We start from the raw sequence: 20,657 nt of genomic DNA, 5'->3' as shown, positions 1-20,657 counted from the left end.
GGCCTTCCCCATCGATGCCCTCCGCGTGAAGTCATCCCAGCCTCGCGAGGGCAGCTAATAGTTAACCGCGCACAAATTATTCTTTCTTCAACAGTGTTTACTTAGAACTTATTTTTTTAACTGTTTTTTTCTGATTTTTTTTTAAACTTATTTTATTAGAGATAGGGAGGGACAGAATGGGCACGACAGAGCCTCTAGCTACTGCAAATGAACTCCAGACGCTTGCGCCACCTTGTGAATCTGGTTTATGTGGGACCTGGATAATCGAACCTGGACCTTAAGCTTCACAGGCAAGCGCTTTAACCGCTAAGCCATCTCTCCAGCCCTCAACTGTATTTATTCTTATTGGCTCTTGAAAGTGTAAGTATTTTTCTTCTCCCTCCACGTCCAACCTTGGCTCTGTAGGATCACGTTCTATTCTACCAGCACCTGCGGTCTCCTGGCCCTCTATTTGTAACTATTCACTGCTTAAATTTAGTTATCCCACTTTCCAGGATAAGATATGCCAAACCAAACCATAGAGATGTCCAGAGCTACATTATCAGAAACTATAACCAATACTAAAAAAAAAAAAAGAAAGAAACTGTAGAGCTAGCTCCAATGCTCAACCACACAAACATAAAGTTTATTATAATGCATGTAAAATTGTGAATAATAAAAACAAGAATGCCGAAGGTAGACTATAAAAGTTGAATTAATACATAGGTTGTAGTTGACTCGTTATATAGCTATAGTCATTGAAATTTGAAAAGATGACAGAAGATGTCGATGGTTACTCTACTGTATTGAGGGTTAGATTTTTTTCCCCTCCTGAAACCTATATATTAAAGATGACCCTCCAAAAGGGTCCATAAGCTGTTCTTCCTGGTAGTTAATTATTTAAAGTACAGCAGGTAGGATACAAAGTTTGTGTTTGTTGCTCACTATTTATGTCCATGCCACCTTCCTCACCACTGAAAATGATGCTCATTAGTTTTTCCAAATGTCTTTGCAGCTTTCAAATACAAAAACTGCTGTGGTGACAAAAGTAAGACCATGTACCTAGATATTTCCTCAAGGACTTGAATTTAAATTATTTTTTGTTACATACACAGTTACTTCTGTTTCCCCTTTGTGATGACTTGCCCTGAGGGATTGCGGGAGGGAAGGAAGGAGAGAGAGAATGAAAATGAGCTGTAGGCAGAAGAGAGTGATAATGATCCTAAGGGAGCTGAGGCCAGAGCATTATTCTATCTTATTCAGTTAATCTACTCTTTTAAAGCAACTCTATTCTTCCATCTGATTCATTTGTGCTCTTTTCTCAGACATAAAAGTGTCTATGTGAATTTCTAGTGCATGACCTCAACAGCAAATGTGCACAGCTGAGATGTAATGATCATTTCATTTCAAAATGGAGCAATGGAACTGGAGAGATGACTTAGAGGTTAAGACGCTTGCCTGCATAGCCTAAGGACCAGTTCCCTAGTATCCATATAAAGCCAGATGCACAAGGTGGCACATGCATCTGGAGTTCATTTGCAGTGGCTAGAAGTTCTGGCCATTCTCTCTCTCTCCCCCAAACAAATAAAACAGAGCAGTGTCAGTAGGTGTGTAATAGTTACCTTCTTATTGCTGATACAAAGCACCCAACTAGACACAGCTTATGGGAGGAAAGGGTTTATTTCAGGTTTATAGTTTCAAAGGAAAGCATCATCATAGCTGAGAACGCTAGCTCACCTCATCACATATCCACAGCAGAAAGAGAGAACAGCTAGTATCATGATTTGGCTCTGAACAGCAAGGCTGGACTCAAGAACCAGCCCCCAGCAATACACATTCTTTTTTGATTTTGGGGGCAGGATCTTGCTGTAGCCTAGCCTGACCTGGAATTCACTATGTAGTCTCATTCTGGCCTCGAACTTACAGAGATCCTCCTACCTGTGCCTCCTGAGTACTGGAATTGAAGGTGTGAGCTACTATGCCTGGCTCCCCAGCAATACACTTTCTATAGCAATGCTCCACCTCTAAGACTCCACCAGATGGAGACCAAATAGGAAGCTTACCAAAAATACTTGAGGCAGAGGGGCATAGTGGTGCATGCCTTTAATCCCAGGATGTGGTAGGTAGAGATAGGAGGATCGCTGTGAGTTCAAGGCCACCCTGAGACTACATAGTGAATTCCAAGTCAGCCTGGGCTAGAGGGAGACCTTACCTTGAAAAATAAAATAAAAATTAAAAAGTAAAATAAAATAAAAGGCAGATGGCTTAGTGATTAAGGTGCTTGCCTGTGAAGCCATTCCAGGTTCCATTCCCCAGAACCCGCATAAGCCAGATGCATGCGGTGGCACATGTATCTGGAGTTTGTTTGCAGTGACTAGAGGCCCTGGTACGCCCATTTTCTCTGTGTCTATCTCAAACAAATAACATTAAAAGTATATATTTAAATAAAATACAAATAGTTGAGGCCATGGGGGTACATTTACATTCAAACCACCACAGTGCTATATTAATGAGATTCTCTTTAGGTTTTACTGGCTTTCTGTATTTAAGTGAAGTGCACTCTAGTTTTGGGGTTCAGATATTTGTTCATGATTTTTTTAATAAGGGTGTTTTTCTTTGTTTTTGAGACAGGGTCTCACTCTAGCCCAGGCTGATATGAAACTAAAACCCACGTAAATCCTAGTGACCCTCTTATCTCAGCCTCCCAAGTGCTGGGATTAAAGGTATGAGCCATCACACCAGGCCTAATCTAAGGTTTTTCTTTTTTTAATGTAAGGAGAGAATATGACTGCTGGCTCAGTGTGTGCCCCTCAGATCATTCCACTGCGAGTGCCTCAGCCTGGAAAAGCAAACCATGAAATTGATAACAACACATTTTTGGAAATGAAATCCGGTAGGAATCACATGTATTTGAAATTGGTTTTCATTTACATTTCATTAGCTTTTCTTTTTATTCCTTTTTTAAAATTAAGAACATATTTTGTATGGATCCATCATGTGTTGGTACAATATTTTCCCTCCTGCTTGCCCCCATTCCGCAGGAAGCCTCCTCAATGGGGTTGCTGGTATTCCCCATGGGGTTGTGGGTTATACACTGTGGGAATAGTAGTCAGTTTGGCGGGGGAGGTAGTGCCTCTGGGCATGACATCCCAACCTGTGGCTTACAGTCTTTCCACCCTCTCTTCCTTAAAATTTCCTGACCTTTGGTGGGTGTGTTTTAAGACTGCTTCAGTGATGAGCTCTTAGGAGCCTCTGGATCTCTGCTTTGGTACGTGTTGAGTATCCTCAGGGTCTGTCTCCTTCACTGTAGTGCTGATTGTCAGGCTTACCATAGAAGCAGCACTTTTGCTTGTCTCCCCACATCCTCTGTGGTTTCTCCTGGGCCTTGACTGACATGTGAGGGGTGGTTTATCTCCTCTAATCTCTCTGCTTTTCTGTATGTGCACCCTCCGGAGCAGCTGAAATTGTTTAATATAACACTACCACACTCTGTCCATGTGGTTGCAAATTTATTCTTATGTATTTTCTGTAATCAGGGCTTTAAAAATTTGTCAGTATTCCCAACAGTGTAGATCTTTCATAGTTTGTAGAGTGGTATGTATAAATGTATATATGTTTGTTGGTTTTTTTTTTTTTTGAGGTAGGGTTTCACTGTAGCTCAGGCTGACCTAGAATTAACTATATAGTCTCAGGATGGCCTGGAAATTGCAGCAATCCTCCTACCTCTGCCTCCCACGTGCTGGCTTTTTTTTTTTTTTTTGAGACAGAACTTCACTGTATAGGCAGGCTGCGTTTGAACTTGTAGCAACCCTCCTGTCTCAGCCTCCCAAATGCTGAAATTTCAAGCATACATCGTTATGCCTGGTTTGAGGGTCTCTTTACTTAAATTTGTATTTGTTTTTTGTTTGTTTGCTTGCTTGTTTTTGGTTTTTCGAGGTAGGGTCTCACTCTGGTCCAGGCTGACCTGGAATTCAGGGTGGCTTCGATTTCACAGCAATCCTCCTAGCCCTGTTTCCCAAGTGATGGGATTAAAGGCATTCACCACCATGCCCAGTTTAAATTTGTATTTATAAAGAAATGTAGCTAGGATACTGTCTTGACTAACCTTAGCCAAGGTAAGATGTTCAGTTGCTTCCCCAGTGTTTCCTAGCAGTTCATCTCTTTATTGGAATAATAAATTCGTCCAGTAAATATAGTGTTTTCTGGTGTGAAAGGTTAGAGGTTAAGTCCTAGTTTGACAATTCCTAATGACCTTGGACACATTACTTAGTCTTTGAATCTCACTGTCCTCATGATAGGATTGGGATAACCATTTCTACCATGTGTGGCCATTGTGCGGATTAAATGAGTTGGTGTATATTGGTATATATGAATTACTATGCTGAATTGGTATATGTAAGGTATATATGAGACACAGTTTTGCCTATACTAAAAGAACACTATAACAAAAATAAAACAATATATATTTCCTGGTAACACTCTTCAAACTCTTAAATATATTTATATGTGAGTATTTGTGAACATATATGTAATCAACATAGAAGTTTCATAGATAAACATATGAACAAATATTTTTCTCAAAGTACTTTTAGGGACTTGGGGACAGTTCAGTTGGTGAAGTGCTTGCTGTGCAAGCATGAGGACCTGAGTTTTGAACCCAGAACCCACATAAAAGCCAGGTATGACAGCGCATGTTGGTAATCTCAGCCCTGGGGAGACAGGTAGAAGGATGCCCAGGACTTGTATCCTAGTTTGTAGCTGAACTGGTGAGCTCCAGTTTTGAGACCCCGTCTTAAAAAATAAGTTGGAGAATGATTGAGGAAGATATTACATGTTGACCTCTGGACACCACACACATATGTCCACACATATGACCATGAAAAAAAATTGCATTCCAATTTTAAAAGTTGTAATAGCTTAAATATATGCATACTACTTATCTGAATTTTCACTGTGACCTCTTAGACCTTAGGCCTCTTAGACCAAGAATTCCAACTAAGAATTAGCTACATATCCTCCTTTATCTTAGAGGCTAATATCAGTTTTAAACCTCACAAACCAAGGGCCTAGGAAGATGACTCAATGGTTAGAAGTGCTTGCTTAAAAAGCCTGCTGGCCAGGGTTCTGTTTCCTAGCACTCACACTGGATCCAAAAAGTTGCACATACATCAGACATTTTTTTGTCGGGGCAAGAGACCCAGGTATACCCATATACAAACACATAAATAAAAATAATAAATATTTTTAATTCACAACCCAAAACAAAAATTTAAATATATAGACCTATAACTATTAGAAGAAGTAAGGCTCTTAGTAAATACTTGCCTATCATGCCCATGGTTCTGGGTTCAGTCTTCAGCATGGCAAAATTAATAAATAAAAAACACGAGGCCTGTTGGTGGTAACACATGCCAGTAGAAAATTGCTGAAGAGGTAGAGGCAGAATGACCAGGGAGTTTGGGGCCAGCCTGGACTACACATTTGGGTTTGGAGAGATGGATCAGTGGTTAAGGTACTTGCCTGAAAAACCTAATGATCTGAGTTCAGTTCCCCAATAACCACATAAAGCCAGATGCACAAAATGGTACATGTACCTGCAGATTGCTGGGTGTGGTGGTATATGCCTTTAATCCCAGCACTTGGGAGGCAGAAGTAGAAGGATTGCCGTGAGTTCAAGGCCAGCTAGAGACTAGTGAACTCCAGATCAGCCTGGGCGACAGTGAGACCCTACATTGAAAAAAAAAAGAAAAGAAAAAGAGAAGAAGGAAGGAGGAATGGAAGGAAAGGAACCTGGATGAACTGGATCATCAAAATAAGTAAACAAGCCGGACTCAACAAGATAATACCAACCTGACATAGTGGCATAGGCCTTTAATCCCAGCACTTTGGAAACAGAGGTACAAAGATTGTTGTGAGTTCGAGGCCAACCTGAGACTATAGACTGAGTTCCAGGTCTGCTTGGTCCAGAATGATACCCTACCTTGAAAAAATGAAAAAAAAAGCATTAACACGTTTTCTCTCATATGCAGAATGTAGACTTTAAGGAAAAGCTTGAAAGTAGAGAAGGAACTATTTGGAGGAGGAAGGGGACTAGTAGGAGTCAAGAAGGGAGACGAGAGGATAATAGGGCGAAGAAGATAAAGAGCATGATACATGTGTATGAAAATGTCACAGTGACACTCACTACTTTGTATGGTGAATATACACTAATAATAAGACAGTAAAAACAATGAGCAAAGGATGTGAAAAAAACATTTTATAGGAAATATACCTCTTACCTAAATGAAATAGGAATATCTTGGGCTGGAGAGATGGCTTAGCAGTTAAGGTATTTTGCCTGTGAAGCCAAAGGACCCAGGTTTGATTCCCCAGTATCCACCTAAAGCAAAATGCACAAAGTGGTGCATGGGTCTGGAGTTCATGTACAGAAACAAGAAGCCCTGACACACCCATTTGCTCTCTTCTTCTCTCTCTCTCTGCTTGCAAATAAATCAATATTTTGAAAAATTGTATCTATACAAGCATGTAGTTCATATTCTTATTTGTCTTTTCCTTTTTTGGCACTAATGGTGGCATTTGGTATCCTGCTCCACTTTTTTTTTTTCCTTCACTTAACCATATGTCTTGGCTGTTGTCTGATCTTGATAATAAAGAGCTTCCTTGTTCCCTGCTATGGCTTTCTTTAGAAAAAATTTATTTGTTTGTTTGTTTGTTTGTGATAAAGAGAAAGAGAGAATTGGCATGCCAGGGCCTCTAGCCATTGAAATTTGTATTTAGTAGGTTTTGCTTCCTATGTGAGTGGTACTATCTTAAAGCTGACTCCTATTCTGTTTGTAATAATATCTTGTTAGAGAGACAAAAGAATATAGTTGCTTAAGACCATTAGCTGTGGATCCTAGTAAAAAAATCAAAACACAACTCCTGTATTATTTAAGTTTGCTAATTGATCAGAGATTCAATTGCCTCATCTATAGAATAGGATCTACTTCATAGAGCTGTATATATTAAATGAGCTTATTCACACAAAGTACTATGCTAATATAGACAGCAGTAGTGTTAATTATTCACTTTAAAAATATTTTATTTTTATTGATTTAGTTGGGAGAGAGAGAGAGATACAGAAGTGGGTTGGTAGAGAGAAAGACAGAGAGAATGGGTGTGCCAGGGCCTCTAGCCACTGCAAACAAACTCCAGATGCATGCGCCCCTTGTGCATCTGGCGTACGTGGGTCCTGGAGAGTTAAACCTGGGTCCTTTGGCTTTGCAGACAAGTGCCTTAACTGTTAAAGCCATTTCTCCAGCCAATTATTCACTTTTGATGTTCATATAGATACATGTATATCATAATATCATAATGGACTCTAGGCATTATCAAGGGACTTGCAACTATAGTGTTAATTACTGTTATCCTGTTCTGGATTTTTCAGACACCCCAGATGTCAACATATATTACACCTTGGATGGCAGCAAACCAGACTTTCTCAAGAAAATTGGCTATGGTGACAATAATACATTTAAGTATACAAAACCTATCACCCTGCCTAATGGAAAAATACAAGTTAAAGCTGTTGCTGTCTCTAAGTAAGTTAAGAATGTGTTGAATAAAGTGGTTTATAATACAGTAACGTTATGTTCTAGTTTTATGTATTTCTTTTTATTTATTTATTTACTTTTATTTATTTATTTATTTATTTTATTTATTTTTGAATTTTCAAGGCAAGGTTTCACTCTAGCTCAGGCTGATCTGGAATTCACAGTGTAGTCTCAAGGTAGCCTTGAACTCAGTGATCTCCTACCTCTGCCTCCCAAGTGCTGGGATTAAAGGTGTGTGCCACTATGCCCGGCTATTTTTATTTAATTCTTAAATTTTTAAAAAATACTTTGTTTCTGATTTTTAAAATTTATTTATTAGAGAAAGGGTGGGGGAGAGGGGGAGGGAGAAAATGGTCATGCCAGGGCCTCTAGCCACTGAAGACGAATTCCAGATGCATGCACCACCATGTGCATCTGGCTTACATGGGACCTGGAGAATCGAACCTGGGTCCTTAGGCTTTGCAGGCAAGTGCCTTAACTGCTAAGCCATCTCTTCAGCCCTATTTTTATTTTTTTAATTTATTGTTTATCAGAGAGAGAAAGAAAATGTGAATGGGCCCACCAGGGCCTCTAGCCACCACAAACAAATTCCAGACTCAGGGGTTACCATGTGCATCTGGCTTAACGTGGGTTCTGGGGAGTCAAACCTGGGTCCTTAGGCTTTGCAGGCAAGTGCCTCAAGCACTAAGCCATCTCTCTAGCCCATTATGTATTTCTTTCTGTGAGAATTAGTGCTGCAATAGAAGAGCACTGATGAAAGTGATTTTCTGCATATATATGCATTTTATTTGCATGTTATTGCAATACACTGGAAAGTGCACAATACTTATACATAGAGCTCAGTAGCTGTTATTTGTATTAATAATGTTCTTATTTCCAGTTCTCCATTGGTGGTCCAGGAAGGAAGAGCCTGTATAGGGATTTCTAAAGAGCTTCCTTTGCTGCTGAGGAAAACACTGTGTTTAATAGATGGCTTGTATTACCCAGGATTAGCCTAAACCACCACCACCACTATTCTGGGTTTCATTTTGTAATGGCTCATTTGATCTTCATAGCTTCCATCATTTCACCTTGGATATTAGTCACTTTATTTTCCCCCGTCTTCTCTTTTCTGCTGCCATTTTCAAATAAAGAAATAACAGTTACCTTACAAAACATTATATGTTGTGTTAAAAAAAAAAAAAGAATCTTGAATGTTTAATAAATGACAGGAATCATTTTCTGCAAGACAGGTTTGGCCACATTTTGAGAACCTTTTTAATGCCTAACCAAATACCAGGCAGCCCAGGTACTTTAAAAAGAATCTTCAGGTTCTTTCTATTGACTGAAGTACTTCATGGCTTAAAAAAAAAAAATTATTGATGGGGCTGGAAAATGGCTCAGTGTTTAAAGGCATTTACTTGCAAAGTCTGATGGCCTAGATTCAGTTCTCCAGTAACCATGTAGAGCCAGATGCACAGACTGGTACATCTATCTCACATTCATTGCAGCTCTGGTGCATCCTCTCAATCTTTTTCTCTCTATCTAATAAATAAATAAAGCAAATAAATTCACATTGAAATTATACAAACATTTGATAAAATAAAACCTTGATGAAAGCCTGAAAAATAAATTAGTAAAATATTTGGGGTCTGGAGAGATGTCTTATTGGTTAAGGTGCTTGCCTGAAAAGCCTAAGGACCCAGGTTCAACTCCCAGAACCCATGTAAGCCACATGCACAAGGTGATGTATGTACACATGTGTCTGGAATTTGTTTGCAATGGTTAGAAGCCCTAGTGTGTCAATTTTTTCTATCTCTTGTTCTCATTCTCTTTCACGCTCATAAAATTTTTTTAAGCTATTGACAATTCTTAGGCATGCATATAATGTATTTTGATCATAATCCATTCCCATTACCTTCTCTTGTCCCTTCTCCCATTCCATGGCCTTTATTTCAGCTATTTGAGGGGGAAGGAGACAGAGAATGGGTGCACCAGGGTCTTCAGCTGCTGCAAACAAACTCTACGTGCATGTGCTGCCTTGTGCATCTGACTTAAATTGATCCTGGGGAATTGAACCTGGGTCCTTTGGCTTTGCAGGCAAGTGCCTTAACCACTAAGCCATTTCTCCAGCTCTATTTTTTTGATTGTTGTTGGTGTTTTGAGGTAGGGTCTCACTCCAGCCCAGGCTGACCTGGAATTCACTATGTAGTCTCAGAGTGGCCATGAATTCATGCAATCCTCCTATCTCTGCCTCCCAAATGCTGGGATTAAAGGTGTGTGCCACCCACACCAGGACTTTTTATTTTTTATTTTTTTAGGTTTTTCAAGGTAGGGTCTTGCTGTAGCCCAGGCTGACCTGGAATTCACTATGTAGTCTCAGGCTGGCCTCAAACTATAATGATCCTCCTACCTTTGCCTCCTGAGTGCTGGGATTAAACATGTGCACTACCAGCGATGCCCAGCCTCACATAGCTCTTTGAAGAAAGCTATAGCCTACCAAAGCTGATTGCTTTGGCATCTAAAAATTAAAACAAATTATAAAATAAAATGAAATAAACCAAACCTGTCATGCATATTATTATTCTTTGGGGGTAGGTAGGATTTTATATAACCCAAGCTGGCTTTGAACTCTTGATTCTCTTGCTTCCACCTCCTAAGTGCTGGAACTACAGGCATGTACCACTGCACCCTTTAATCTCAGCACATGGGGGGCAAAGGTAGGAGGAGCACTGTGAGTTCAAGACCAGCTTGGGACTACATAGTGAGTCGCAGGTCAGCCTGGGCTAGAGCAAAACCCTACCTAAAAAAGAAAAAAGGATGGATGGCCCTTGAGGAAGAACATCTGGGGTTTTTCTTGTCTCCATATGCACATGCATACACATGAGCACACATGTATACACACAAAAAGAATAAAAAATTATTTGCTTACTTGTTAAGCCACTTGTGTCAAAATAAATCTTCTCAGTTATCAAAAAGAAGAAAGAAGCCAGGCATGGTGGTGCATGCCTTTAATCCCAGCACTTGGGAGGCAGAGGTGGGAAGATCGCTGTGAGTTCAAGGCCACCCTGAGACTACATAGTGAATTCCAGGTCAGCCTGAGCTAGACTGAGAGTCTTTCTGGCGGTGGGGGGCGGGGGAGGCGTGGACAAAAATAAGAAGCTGCTGGGCATGGTGGCTCATGCTGTAGTCCCAGATGTGGAAGGCTGAGGAAGGAAGAGCTCAGTGAGGTCAAGACCAGCCTTGGCTACATAGTCAGTTCCAGACCAACAACAACAACAACAAAAGAAAGAAAGAAAAGAAAAAGAAAAAGAAATTAAGAAGCTAAGCCATGCATGGTAATGCATACCTATAATCCCTGTACTCAAGAGGCAGGAGGATCGTGAGTTTGAGGCCAGCCTGCACTACACTACACTACACAAGTACACAGCCAATCTGGGCTGGATAGCAGTTTATAAGCCAGCCTTAGAAACATAGTAAGATGCTACTAAAAGATTTAAGCTGATAACTCAGGGGTCTCAAGCACCTATAGAAACTGTGGGTAGCAGTCTGAAAATAAGATGAGTTCAAGGAAAGCACAAACAGTAAATCAGTATCTAGGTACTTCAGGGATTTAGTTTAATAAGGACAAAAGTTAAATGAGACCATTGATAATAGAAAGTCATTAACATGTTACGAATAATGAAGCCATATTGTGATATGTGAAAATGTATAATAAATGAAAAAACTTAGGATACAAGTTTATACTATATTAGTGTAAGTGTACTTAAAAATGTGTAGACTTAAGCCGGGCGTGGTGGCTCACCCCTTTAAGCCTAGCACTCGGGAGGCAGAGGTAGGAGGATCACATGAGTTTGAGGTCACCCTGAGACTACATAGTGAATTCCAGGTCATCCTGAGCTAGAGTGAGACCCTACCTTGAAAATGCAAAAAAAAAAAAAAAAAAGTATAGACTTGGCTGGGCATGGTGGCATACACCTTTAATCCCACTGAGGATTACTGAGGTATGAGGACCACTGTGAGTTTGAGGCCAGCCTGAGACTACATAGAAGATTCCAGGTCAGCTTGGGCTAGAGCAACACCCTACCTTGAAAACCAAAACTGCGTAGACTAAAGGCAGTGGTTGCTTGTGGTAATATGGCCAGCCACTGTGCTTGATTCTTCTCTTCTTGATAACTGTAACAGCTTCTACAGCTTAACAGTAAGTGTCACTTAGCAAAGTAAAGGGTAGCTGAAATTGTCAAATAGCCAGTGTTTCTCACCCTTAACTAAGTATTGCTGCCTCACAAACTGCTCTCAACCTCAGTGTGTTAACATAGCTGTTCATTTGCTTGTAATTCTGTGCGTCAACACCTTTGCCTGTGCACGTATATGTCTGCATGTTTATGTATGTGTACATGTACATGTATATGGTTGCATGTGGAGGACAGAGATTGATGTCAAGTGTCTTTCTTAGTCACTTTCCACATTATTTGCTGAGGAAAGGTCTCTCACTTGAACTCAGGGCTTTCTGATTTGGCTAGTCTAGCTAGTTAGCTTGTCTGGCATGCTGCAGTCACAGGCAGGCCGCCATGCCCACACAGCCTTTACATGGGTGCTGGGGAATCTGAACTCAGGTTCTCTTGCATGCACAACTAGCACCTTATCCACTGAGCCATTTCCCAACATCTGGTCAGCATTTTGGTGGGCACTCAGTCAGCTGCTTCTCCTGCTGGTCATGTGTGGGATGACTGGTGTGACTGTACACGTTTGACCCATCTTGAACTAGATGGTCCAAGCATGTCTGGGGGTCGGTGCTGGCTACTGGTTCAGCTCCATGTCTCAGCAGGCTGTCTTGAAGGCTTTTAAATATGTTTTTAAAATATTTAATTAATTAATGAATTAATGTGAGAGAGAGAGAAAAAAAAATGAGTGAATGAATGGGCACATCAGGGCCTCTAGCCACTGCAGACAAACTCCAGACACATGTGCCACCTTGTGCATCTGGCTTACATGGGTCCTGGGGAATCAAACCTGGAGCCTTAGGCTTCACAGGGAAGTGCCTTAATCACTAAGCTATCTCTCCAGCCCTGTTCTAAAGGCTTTTTTTTTTTTTTTTTTTTTTTTTTTTGGTTTTCGAGGTAGAGTCTCACTCTAGCCCAGGCTGACCTGGAATTCACTATGTAGTCTCAGGGTGGCCTTGAACTCATGGCGATCCTCCTACCTCTGCCTCCCGAGGGCTGGGATTAAAGGCGTGCGCCACCACGCCCGGCCTTAAAGGCTTTTTTTTTTTTTTTTTTTTTTTTTTTTTTTTTTTGGTTTTTCGAGGTAGGGTCTCACTCTAGCCCAGGCTGACCTGGAATTCACTATGGAGTCTCAGGGTGGCCTCAAACTCACGGTGATCCTCCTACCTCTGCCTCCCGAGTGCTGGGATTAAAGGCGTGCGCCACCACGCCCGGCTTCTAAAGGCTTTTTTTTTTGTGTGGCATCTCGGTACTAAGAACAGTAAGAGAAAGGTTAAGTCCTGCTACTTTTTTTTTAAGTCTCTGTAGCATATTTACTAATGTTTTCCTTAGCCAAAGAACGTCATTGGCCACACCTAAAGTCAGTGTGGGAGGAGAGTCTTCAAGGATAGGGATACAGGGCGGCATGATGCCCAGAAACCATTACTGTGTTGGTCTACCACAGGTGTACATTAGAATCACCTTGGGAGCTTGGCAAACTGTCCTTGCATAGGCGACTTAAGAACAAATGACAGTCTCCTGGGGTGGGATCCAGCATCAGTGCTGCTTTATAACTCGTGAGCCAATGTTCTTATTTGCAGAAATTTGACTGAAAAAAACTTTTTGGAAATAGATTTTTTTCTTTTTATTTATTTGAGAGAGAAAGAAGGAGAGAGAAGGGGGAAAGGGCAGAAATATACAGAGAGAATGGATGCACCAGGGCCTCTAGCTTTGGCAAGCGAACTCCAGACGCATGAGCCACCTTATGCATCTGGCTTTATTTGGGTACTGTGGAATCGAACCTGGGTCCTTGGGCTTTGCAAGCAAGCACCTTAACCACTAAGCCATCACTCTAGCCCTGGAAATATATTTTTTTTATTAAAGTATGATATTCTAAAATGAGAAAAGGGGCTGGAAAGATGGCTTAGTGGTTAAGGTGCTTGCCTGCAAGTTGACAAGAATAATCAGCAGAGACCCAAGGATCTGAATTTTTAACATTTATTTATTGAGAGTGACAAACAGAGAAAGAGTCAGAGAGAGAGAGAGACAGAAAGAGAGAAAGAAAGAAAGAACGAAAAGGTGCGTTAGGGCCTCAAGCCACTCCAGATGAATGTGCCACCTTGTGCATCTGGCTTACATGGGTACTGGGAAATCAAGCCTTGAACCAAAGTCCTTTGGCATCACAGGCAAGTGTTTAACCGCTAAACCATCTCTCCAGCCCAGGATCCAAATTTTAATCTTACTTACATCATTTATTCTGTGTAACTTTGATTAAATTATGTGGCCATCATACTATCACATTCTTTGTTATCCCTCATTTATGATGTTAGTAGGATTTCACAGCCCTTGTGAAAATCAGAAATAATAGCCCCAACACAACACTTGCATCACATTTGCAGGAGCCATTACTGTTTGCTGTTACTAAAATCTTAGCGAAGGGCTAAAATATTGTTGTATGACCCAATTCAAAACAGGTGCCTTGTAACTCAGAAGTTAAAACAATGTTGTGTCTAGGTGGATACAAGGTGAACTGTTCTTTTATCTTCCTAAACTGGAGGTTCTTAACTGGGCACATTTTCTTCCCCAGGGACATTTGGTAATGTCTAGAAACAGTTTGGTTGTTATAAGTAGGAGGATAATCTTCTAGTAGCACATTGTAGGTAGTGAACAAAGTTGTAGTTGATCAAAGGACAGCACCCATGAAAAAGAATTGTTTGGTCCCAAAATTCAGTACTTTTCAATAGGTTAAGAAAACCTAACTCCACCAATTTGTGAATTCCAATTGATTTAGCTTTGAAACTTCTTTGTATAATTCAAGTAAATCTATCTTTGGAGTGCCAAAGATTGAACTCAGACCCTTTTACTTACCTGGCAAGCACTTTGTCGACTGAGCCACATCCCTAGCCCTTTAATTGTGGTATTTGATTGAGGGGATAATAATCTTGTGGGGATAGAGCTGCCCAGATGGCTTCTACACTAAGTTTACTTTATGTCAGTACTCCCGGAGATACATGCTTGAGTTCGATGATCTTTTTTTTAATTGAAAAATGTATATTTAGAAAAATAGTTTAAATCTTATAGTTATACCAAACCTATGTGCTCATTATTGGTGAAGAGAATCCATTGTGAAAAGTCATCACATTCTTATGGTTACACGTGGAAAGGATGTGATCATGACCCAGTGAAGAGAATCTACTCAGAACCCTCCATTGCCCATCAGTCAGTATTCAAGCTCTGAGGGTGACATGCTCCCAAGGCTGAAAGGAATGGAAGGTTATTTAGTATTCATCCTCTTTCTCAGCCTCTCCCTCAGCAGAATCCATACAACCTCCTCATAATCCCTCTCTACTGCTGCCAGGTTCTCCTGGGCTTCAGTGAACTCTCTTTCCTCCAAGCCCTCCCCCACGTACATGTGCACAAAGGCACACTTGGCCAATACCAAGTCAAAGTTGTAGTTCAGGTGAGACCAGGCCTCAGTAATAGCCATGGTGTTGCTCGGCAAGCAGACTTAATGTTGCACTTGGGCCAGGTCTCTACCAGGTACCACGGTGGGAGGCTGGTAGTTAATGCCAACCTTGAAGCCTATGGGAAACCAGCCTACAAACCGGATGCTCCTTTTGGACTTGATCAATGCAATGGCAATGTTGACATTTTTGGGCACCACATCACTGCGATGGAGCAGGCAGCAGGCCATGTGTTTTCCTCTATGAGGGTCACACTTGAGTTCAATAATCTGAGCCTTAATAAAAGTTTAGGTGAATTTCAAATGTGACCTTAGCTCTGTGTAAGGTTTATAGAACCAATCCCAAGCCATCTACTTTTGGGGCATAATAATCAGCATGAAATGCCCCTATTTAGCATGGAGCTTAAGCTGGTCTCTGGGCAGTTCTTGGTTGGAATGAGTCTCTGGGTGAATGCCTTAGCTGTCTCCTCGAGGAAAGGGCCAGCCTGGGTAGCGGGGATAACCTGGGACTTAAAGGAGTGGAAACAAGTGGGTGAGACTCGTGATACTGCTCAGTATGAGCTGAGTGTGGTAGAAGTACACCTTCAAGGAGCCTTGTGATTGTCTGTGATTCCAGTGTTCCCTGGTTTGAGGTGTTTGTGATATCAGGGATGTGTGCAAATATGGACAATTATATCTTGGATGTCATGTTAGTAACCAAAGGTCAATATGCAAACGGGGCGGATCCTGAAATGAAGTAGTTCACATAGCAGATCATTTGCATGTATGGTCAGACACATGAATCTCAACTTTACTTTTGCTGTGCTTCCCCAAGGTTTATCCAGCTGTGAGTCTCTCCAGTCACTGGACATAGGAAGCCAAGCATGACTGGATGTGGTGGTGCACACTACTCAGGAGGCAGAGATAAGAGGATTGCCTTGAGTTTGAGGCCACCCTGAAACTACAGAGTGAATTTCAGGTTAGCTGAGCTATAGAGTGAGACCCTACATTGAAAAACAAAAACAAAAAAGCATGTTATTTCCTTAATGTTGTCACTCACAGATGGTAGTTGTTCAAATGAATAGCATTTCTGAGAGTTTTTTTCTGTCTTCCTAAAATATAGCTTTCAAAATCTATATTGTTTAATGTGAGACATTTTTCATCTATTTTGGAATTGATAATGCATTTCTGAGTATTTACATAAAGAGTTTCAATGAGAACACTTTTTAAACTTTTTATTTATTTATTTTTATTTGAGAGAGACATAGAGAAATGTGCAGAGAGAAATAGTGAGTCTGGACTTGCCAGGGCCTCCTGCCATTCCAGACAAGCTCCAGACACATGCACCACTTTGTGCATCTGGCTTTATATGGCTACTATGGAGTCAAACTCAGACTATTGGGCTTTGCAAGTAAGTGCCTTTAACCATTGTGCATTCTTGCTAGCCCTTTAACATTTATTATTATTATTTATTTATTTATTTTGGCTTTTTGAGGTAGGGTCTCACTCTAGTTCAGGCTGACCTGGAATTCATTATGTAGTTTCAGGATGGCCTTGAACTCAACGGCAATCCTCCTACCTCTGCCTCCCAAGTGCTGGGATTAAAGGTGTGTGCCACCACGCCTGGCTAACATTTTTTTATTGATAACATCCATACATACAGACAATATACCATGATCATAGTTCCCTCCTACCACCTTCCCTTTTCCTGCTCTCCTGTGCCCCCTCTACTGAGTCCCGTCTTTCCAGCTAGCCCCTCTTCTATTTTGTTTGATAAGTTTTATATATGTACAAAATATATTTTGATCATAGTTACCTCCCTTCCCTCTGACTTTTCCCCACTACCCCTACTCCTCCTTATGCTCCCTTCCTCCCTCCAAATAGTTCCTCTACTATTTTTAATTGATTATGAATTTTGTTTTATGGTCATATTCCCATTAGGTTACACTCATATCCTCTCACCTCCGGCCCCAATCTACTGTGCCCTCCTCACTGGAATTACTGGTATCCCCTGTGGAGTCATGAATGCATCAGTCAATATTTGAGGGGCAGGGGTCAATGCTACAGGAAACTCCTTCCTACTTATGGCTCTAACAATTCTTCCATCTTCTCTTCCATAATGTTCCCTCATCTTTGGCAGGTGTGTTTTAAGACTACTTTAGAGGTAAGCTCTCTGCCATCTCTGAATTTCTACTTTGAGACATTTTGAGTGTCCTCAGTGTCTGTTGCCATCTCCCTGGAGCTGGTAGTCAAGCTAGCAGTGAGAGAAGCTTTCATGTTGAGATCACCACTTCTGTAATGCCTTGTGGGCCCTGGAAGATAAGGTGACCATGGGTCATCTCATGCTAGGAAGTTGGCCATCTTTTCTTGTCACACTGGTGGATCTTGGTTCTCCCTGTTTTTTCCCTCTTCCTCCTCCTCCTACTCTCTCCTTTTTCCTTCCCTCCTCCTCCTTTCTTCTTTTGAGGTGGGTTTCACTCTCCAGACCAGACTGTCGTGGAATGCACTGTGTAGTCTCAAGGTGTTCTCAAACTCACAGTGATCCACCTACCTCTGGCTCCTGAGTACTGGGATTAAAGGTGTGCACCACCATACCCAGCTAATCCCAGTCTTAGGAGGCAGAGGTAGGAGGATCACTGTGAGTTTGATGCCACCCTGAGAGTACATAGTGAATTCCAGATCAGTCTGGACTAGAGTGAGACTCTACAGTGAAGAAAAAAATAGGGAGAGAGAGAGAGAATATTTTATATGATATAGCCACTCTTCTTGGCCAAAGACCATTGGAAGCTTCTCTCTGGAGCCTATGAACTTTCTATCAATAGGATTCTGCCTTCGTTCTCAGTACCAGGTATGAGATCTCTCCCCTGAGCAGGTCTTATATCCAGTCAGAGAACTATTGATTACCCACATAGGCTGTGTGCCACTGTTGCACAGGTGTGTACATCATGTCTAGCTGGTTGATTTTGTAGCTTGTAGGGTCCCCTGCTTGTTCATGCTGTTGGCAGCCATTATCCCCTAGCAACTTGCATAGCACTTTCCAGCAATGTGAAGACTAGCCAGCAGAGAGTTGGCTTGCTTCTAGGTTCCAGCATGACCTCTTGATGTCCTGTGTCTGTGGCCTGTGGTATCTTCAGAATAAGGTCTTAACATTAGCTCCAGTGGGTAAGTAAGTGTGTTGGCAATGGCCTGCATTGTTTTGGGGATCTCATAGGTCTGTCTGTCCAACAGCTTCTTGAGGGCTATAACCCAGTTCTGGCACTGGAAGTTACCAGCCAGTGGCCATGGTTTTAGGGTGAAGCTTTCTAATCTCTACAGGGCCCCTATGTCTGGGAGATTTATTTATTTGAGAGGGAGAGAGGGATAATTGGCACACCAGCGCCTCCAGTTACCACAAATGAATTCCAGATGCATGTGCCATCTTGTGTATCTGGCTTATGTGGGCACTAGGGAATTGAACCTCAGTCCTTAGGCTTTGTAGGCAAGCACCGTAACTGCTAAGCCATAACTCCATGACTTAAAAAAATATTTAAAAAGAATGTATATGAACTCTAAGGAATTATAGAAGTGATACCAGTGAAACAAATAAAATACAGCTATCCTCAGAGTGCAGGCCATTGCAAGGCACTGGGCAGGGTGAGAGGAGTACCACACACCGGCCTGGGGCTGACGAGCGCTGCTAGGCTGGATCATTATAGCTGCTGCTGGAAACAGCCTACTCTTCACCCCCTTCCACTGCTAGGCTCACTCTAGCTAAGATGATGTTACCATTTCTCCCAACTTAACATACAATATATTTAGGACTGGTAAAATGGCTAAGTGGTTAAAGACACTTGCTTGCAAAGTCTACCAGACAGGGTTTGATTTCTTAGTACCCCTGTAGAGCAAGATGCACAAAGTGACACATGTGTCTGGAATTCATTCACAGTGGTAAGGCCTTGGGGCACCCATACATATATACACACACACATACTCTCTCCTCATAAATAAATAAAAAATTTAAAAGTGGGGGCTGAAGATATGGCTTAGTAGTTAAGGTACTTGCTTGCAAAGCCAAAGGGCCCAGGTTTGATCCCCCATGATCCACATAAGCCAGATGCACAAAGTAGTGCATGTATCTGGAGTTTATTTGCAGCAGCTGGAGGCCCTGGTGGCACCCATTTCTATTTCTCCCTCTTTCTGAAATAAATAAAAGCAAAATATTTTTAAACATAAAAATAAATAAAACAAATAAAAATGAATTTAGTGACCATGGAAATTTAATTTTTTAATTCATCTTAATTACTTTGAACCTTTTTATAACATGCTGTTTCCTTTTTGACAAATAAAACTTTCAGAGACTGCAGAGAGAGTAGAATTATAACAAAGGTGTTTCAGGTAGACTACGAGCCACCAAAGATCGTCCCTTCAGAAGACAATATTGAAAACGTTCTCAGAGGGTTTTCAAAGCAGGCAAGTAATAAAACTGTAATATCTTTGGATTATCACTGTGGTTTTGGGTCCTTCTTACTCATGGGCACATTTTCCCTTTCATTGTTTGCCTCTGCTCACAGTCAGATCCTTATGGTTAAAGTCTGTATCAACCATTGTGAAGTATCCATGACTGGTTTCCCAGCCTAGGTCAAGCCCTCCTCCACCCCAAAGATCAGAATTCCTGCCCATCACTGCTGGTGCTCCTGCATTGCAGGGACTCTTCCTTACCTACTGAGAAAACAGAAACCTTAGCCTGCCACCCACACAATGTTTCTGACCTCAGCTAATTTTTTGGCTTTGTCTGTGACCTCCCTACATAGGCTCCAGCTAAATATGTGCTGTCCTGTACCATAGCACCAGAGCAAAAGTGCTATGAGAGCATGATAAGTTGTTTCCTTGTCAGCTATTCCATGTGCTGGAAGCTCCACAACGGCAGGGAGCATGGCCACCAGACTCTGGGCCTAGCTGAAGGGCAGGCAAGGAAGGCTGATAAGTATATATGTGCTGAGTAGAACCACCAGTAGTCAAAGCCCCCACTGAGCATAGACTGCTACCAGTTAAAACTATTCACCCCTAAATATCTGTAAGCCTTCTTTGGAGAGTCAGCCTGATCTACCAAAGAAGAACATTTGAAACCTCAGTTCCTAGATTATCAGTTTCCAAAGAAAGGGGAAACAGAGGTTACTTCGTAAAAGAAGCTGTCATCCATTTCAAGTAGGAAATGTAAACCATGGCACTGTTTCTAATATGACTTTTCATTTTTACATTCTAAATGGATAATAATCATGTGACATGCAAATTTTTCTTTTCTAGGAGTCAAAAAATGGGTTTGTTGTGCCAAAATTAAGGAAGAAATATAAGAATGATGAGAATAAATCAAGTTGGAATGTTAACCTTAAAAGGCTTGCAGGTATGCTGGGTAGAAGGGAAAATACTAAACAGACTTACTACATGTTTCCATGATTTCCTATTGACAGAGTGTTAGAATAACAG

The 20,657-nt window shown here is 41.3% G+C and overlaps 1 protein-coding gene across 4 annotated transcripts in view; it reads left to right on the top strand.

Moving 5' to 3' along the window:
• Dzank1 (double zinc ribbon and ankyrin repeat domains 1) overlaps window positions 1-20,657 on the top strand; it is a 93,454-nt gene that overhangs the window by 384 nt on the left and 72,413 nt on the right. For 3 of the 4 annotated variants that reach the window (XM_045157358.1, XM_045157359.1, XM_004668707.2), the window contains exons 1-5: window positions 214-360; window positions 2,756-2,872; window positions 7,406-7,559; window positions 19,529-19,643; window positions 20,478-20,574. In XM_045157358.1, coding sequence (XP_045013293.1) covers window positions 2,764-2,872; window positions 7,406-7,559; window positions 19,529-19,643; window positions 20,478-20,574 — 475 coding nt within the window. In that variant the 5' untranslated portion in view covers window positions 214-360; window positions 2,756-2,763. Of the gene's footprint in view, window positions 1-213; window positions 361-2,755; window positions 2,873-7,405; window positions 7,560-19,528; window positions 19,644-20,477; window positions 20,575-20,657 lie in introns of those variants that run through there. The other variant, XM_045157357.1, reaches the window with a different exon arrangement.

This window comes from Jaculus jaculus, chromosome 8 (genome assembly GCF_020740685.1).
Source record: "Jaculus jaculus isolate mJacJac1 chromosome 8, mJacJac1.mat.Y.cur, whole genome shotgun sequence".
Classification (NCBI taxonomy): Eukaryota; Metazoa; Chordata; class Mammalia; order Rodentia; family Dipodidae; genus Jaculus; species Jaculus jaculus.
The sequence above is the reverse complement of the archived record's forward strand: the minus strand, read 5'-3'. Positions and strand labels throughout refer to the sequence as shown.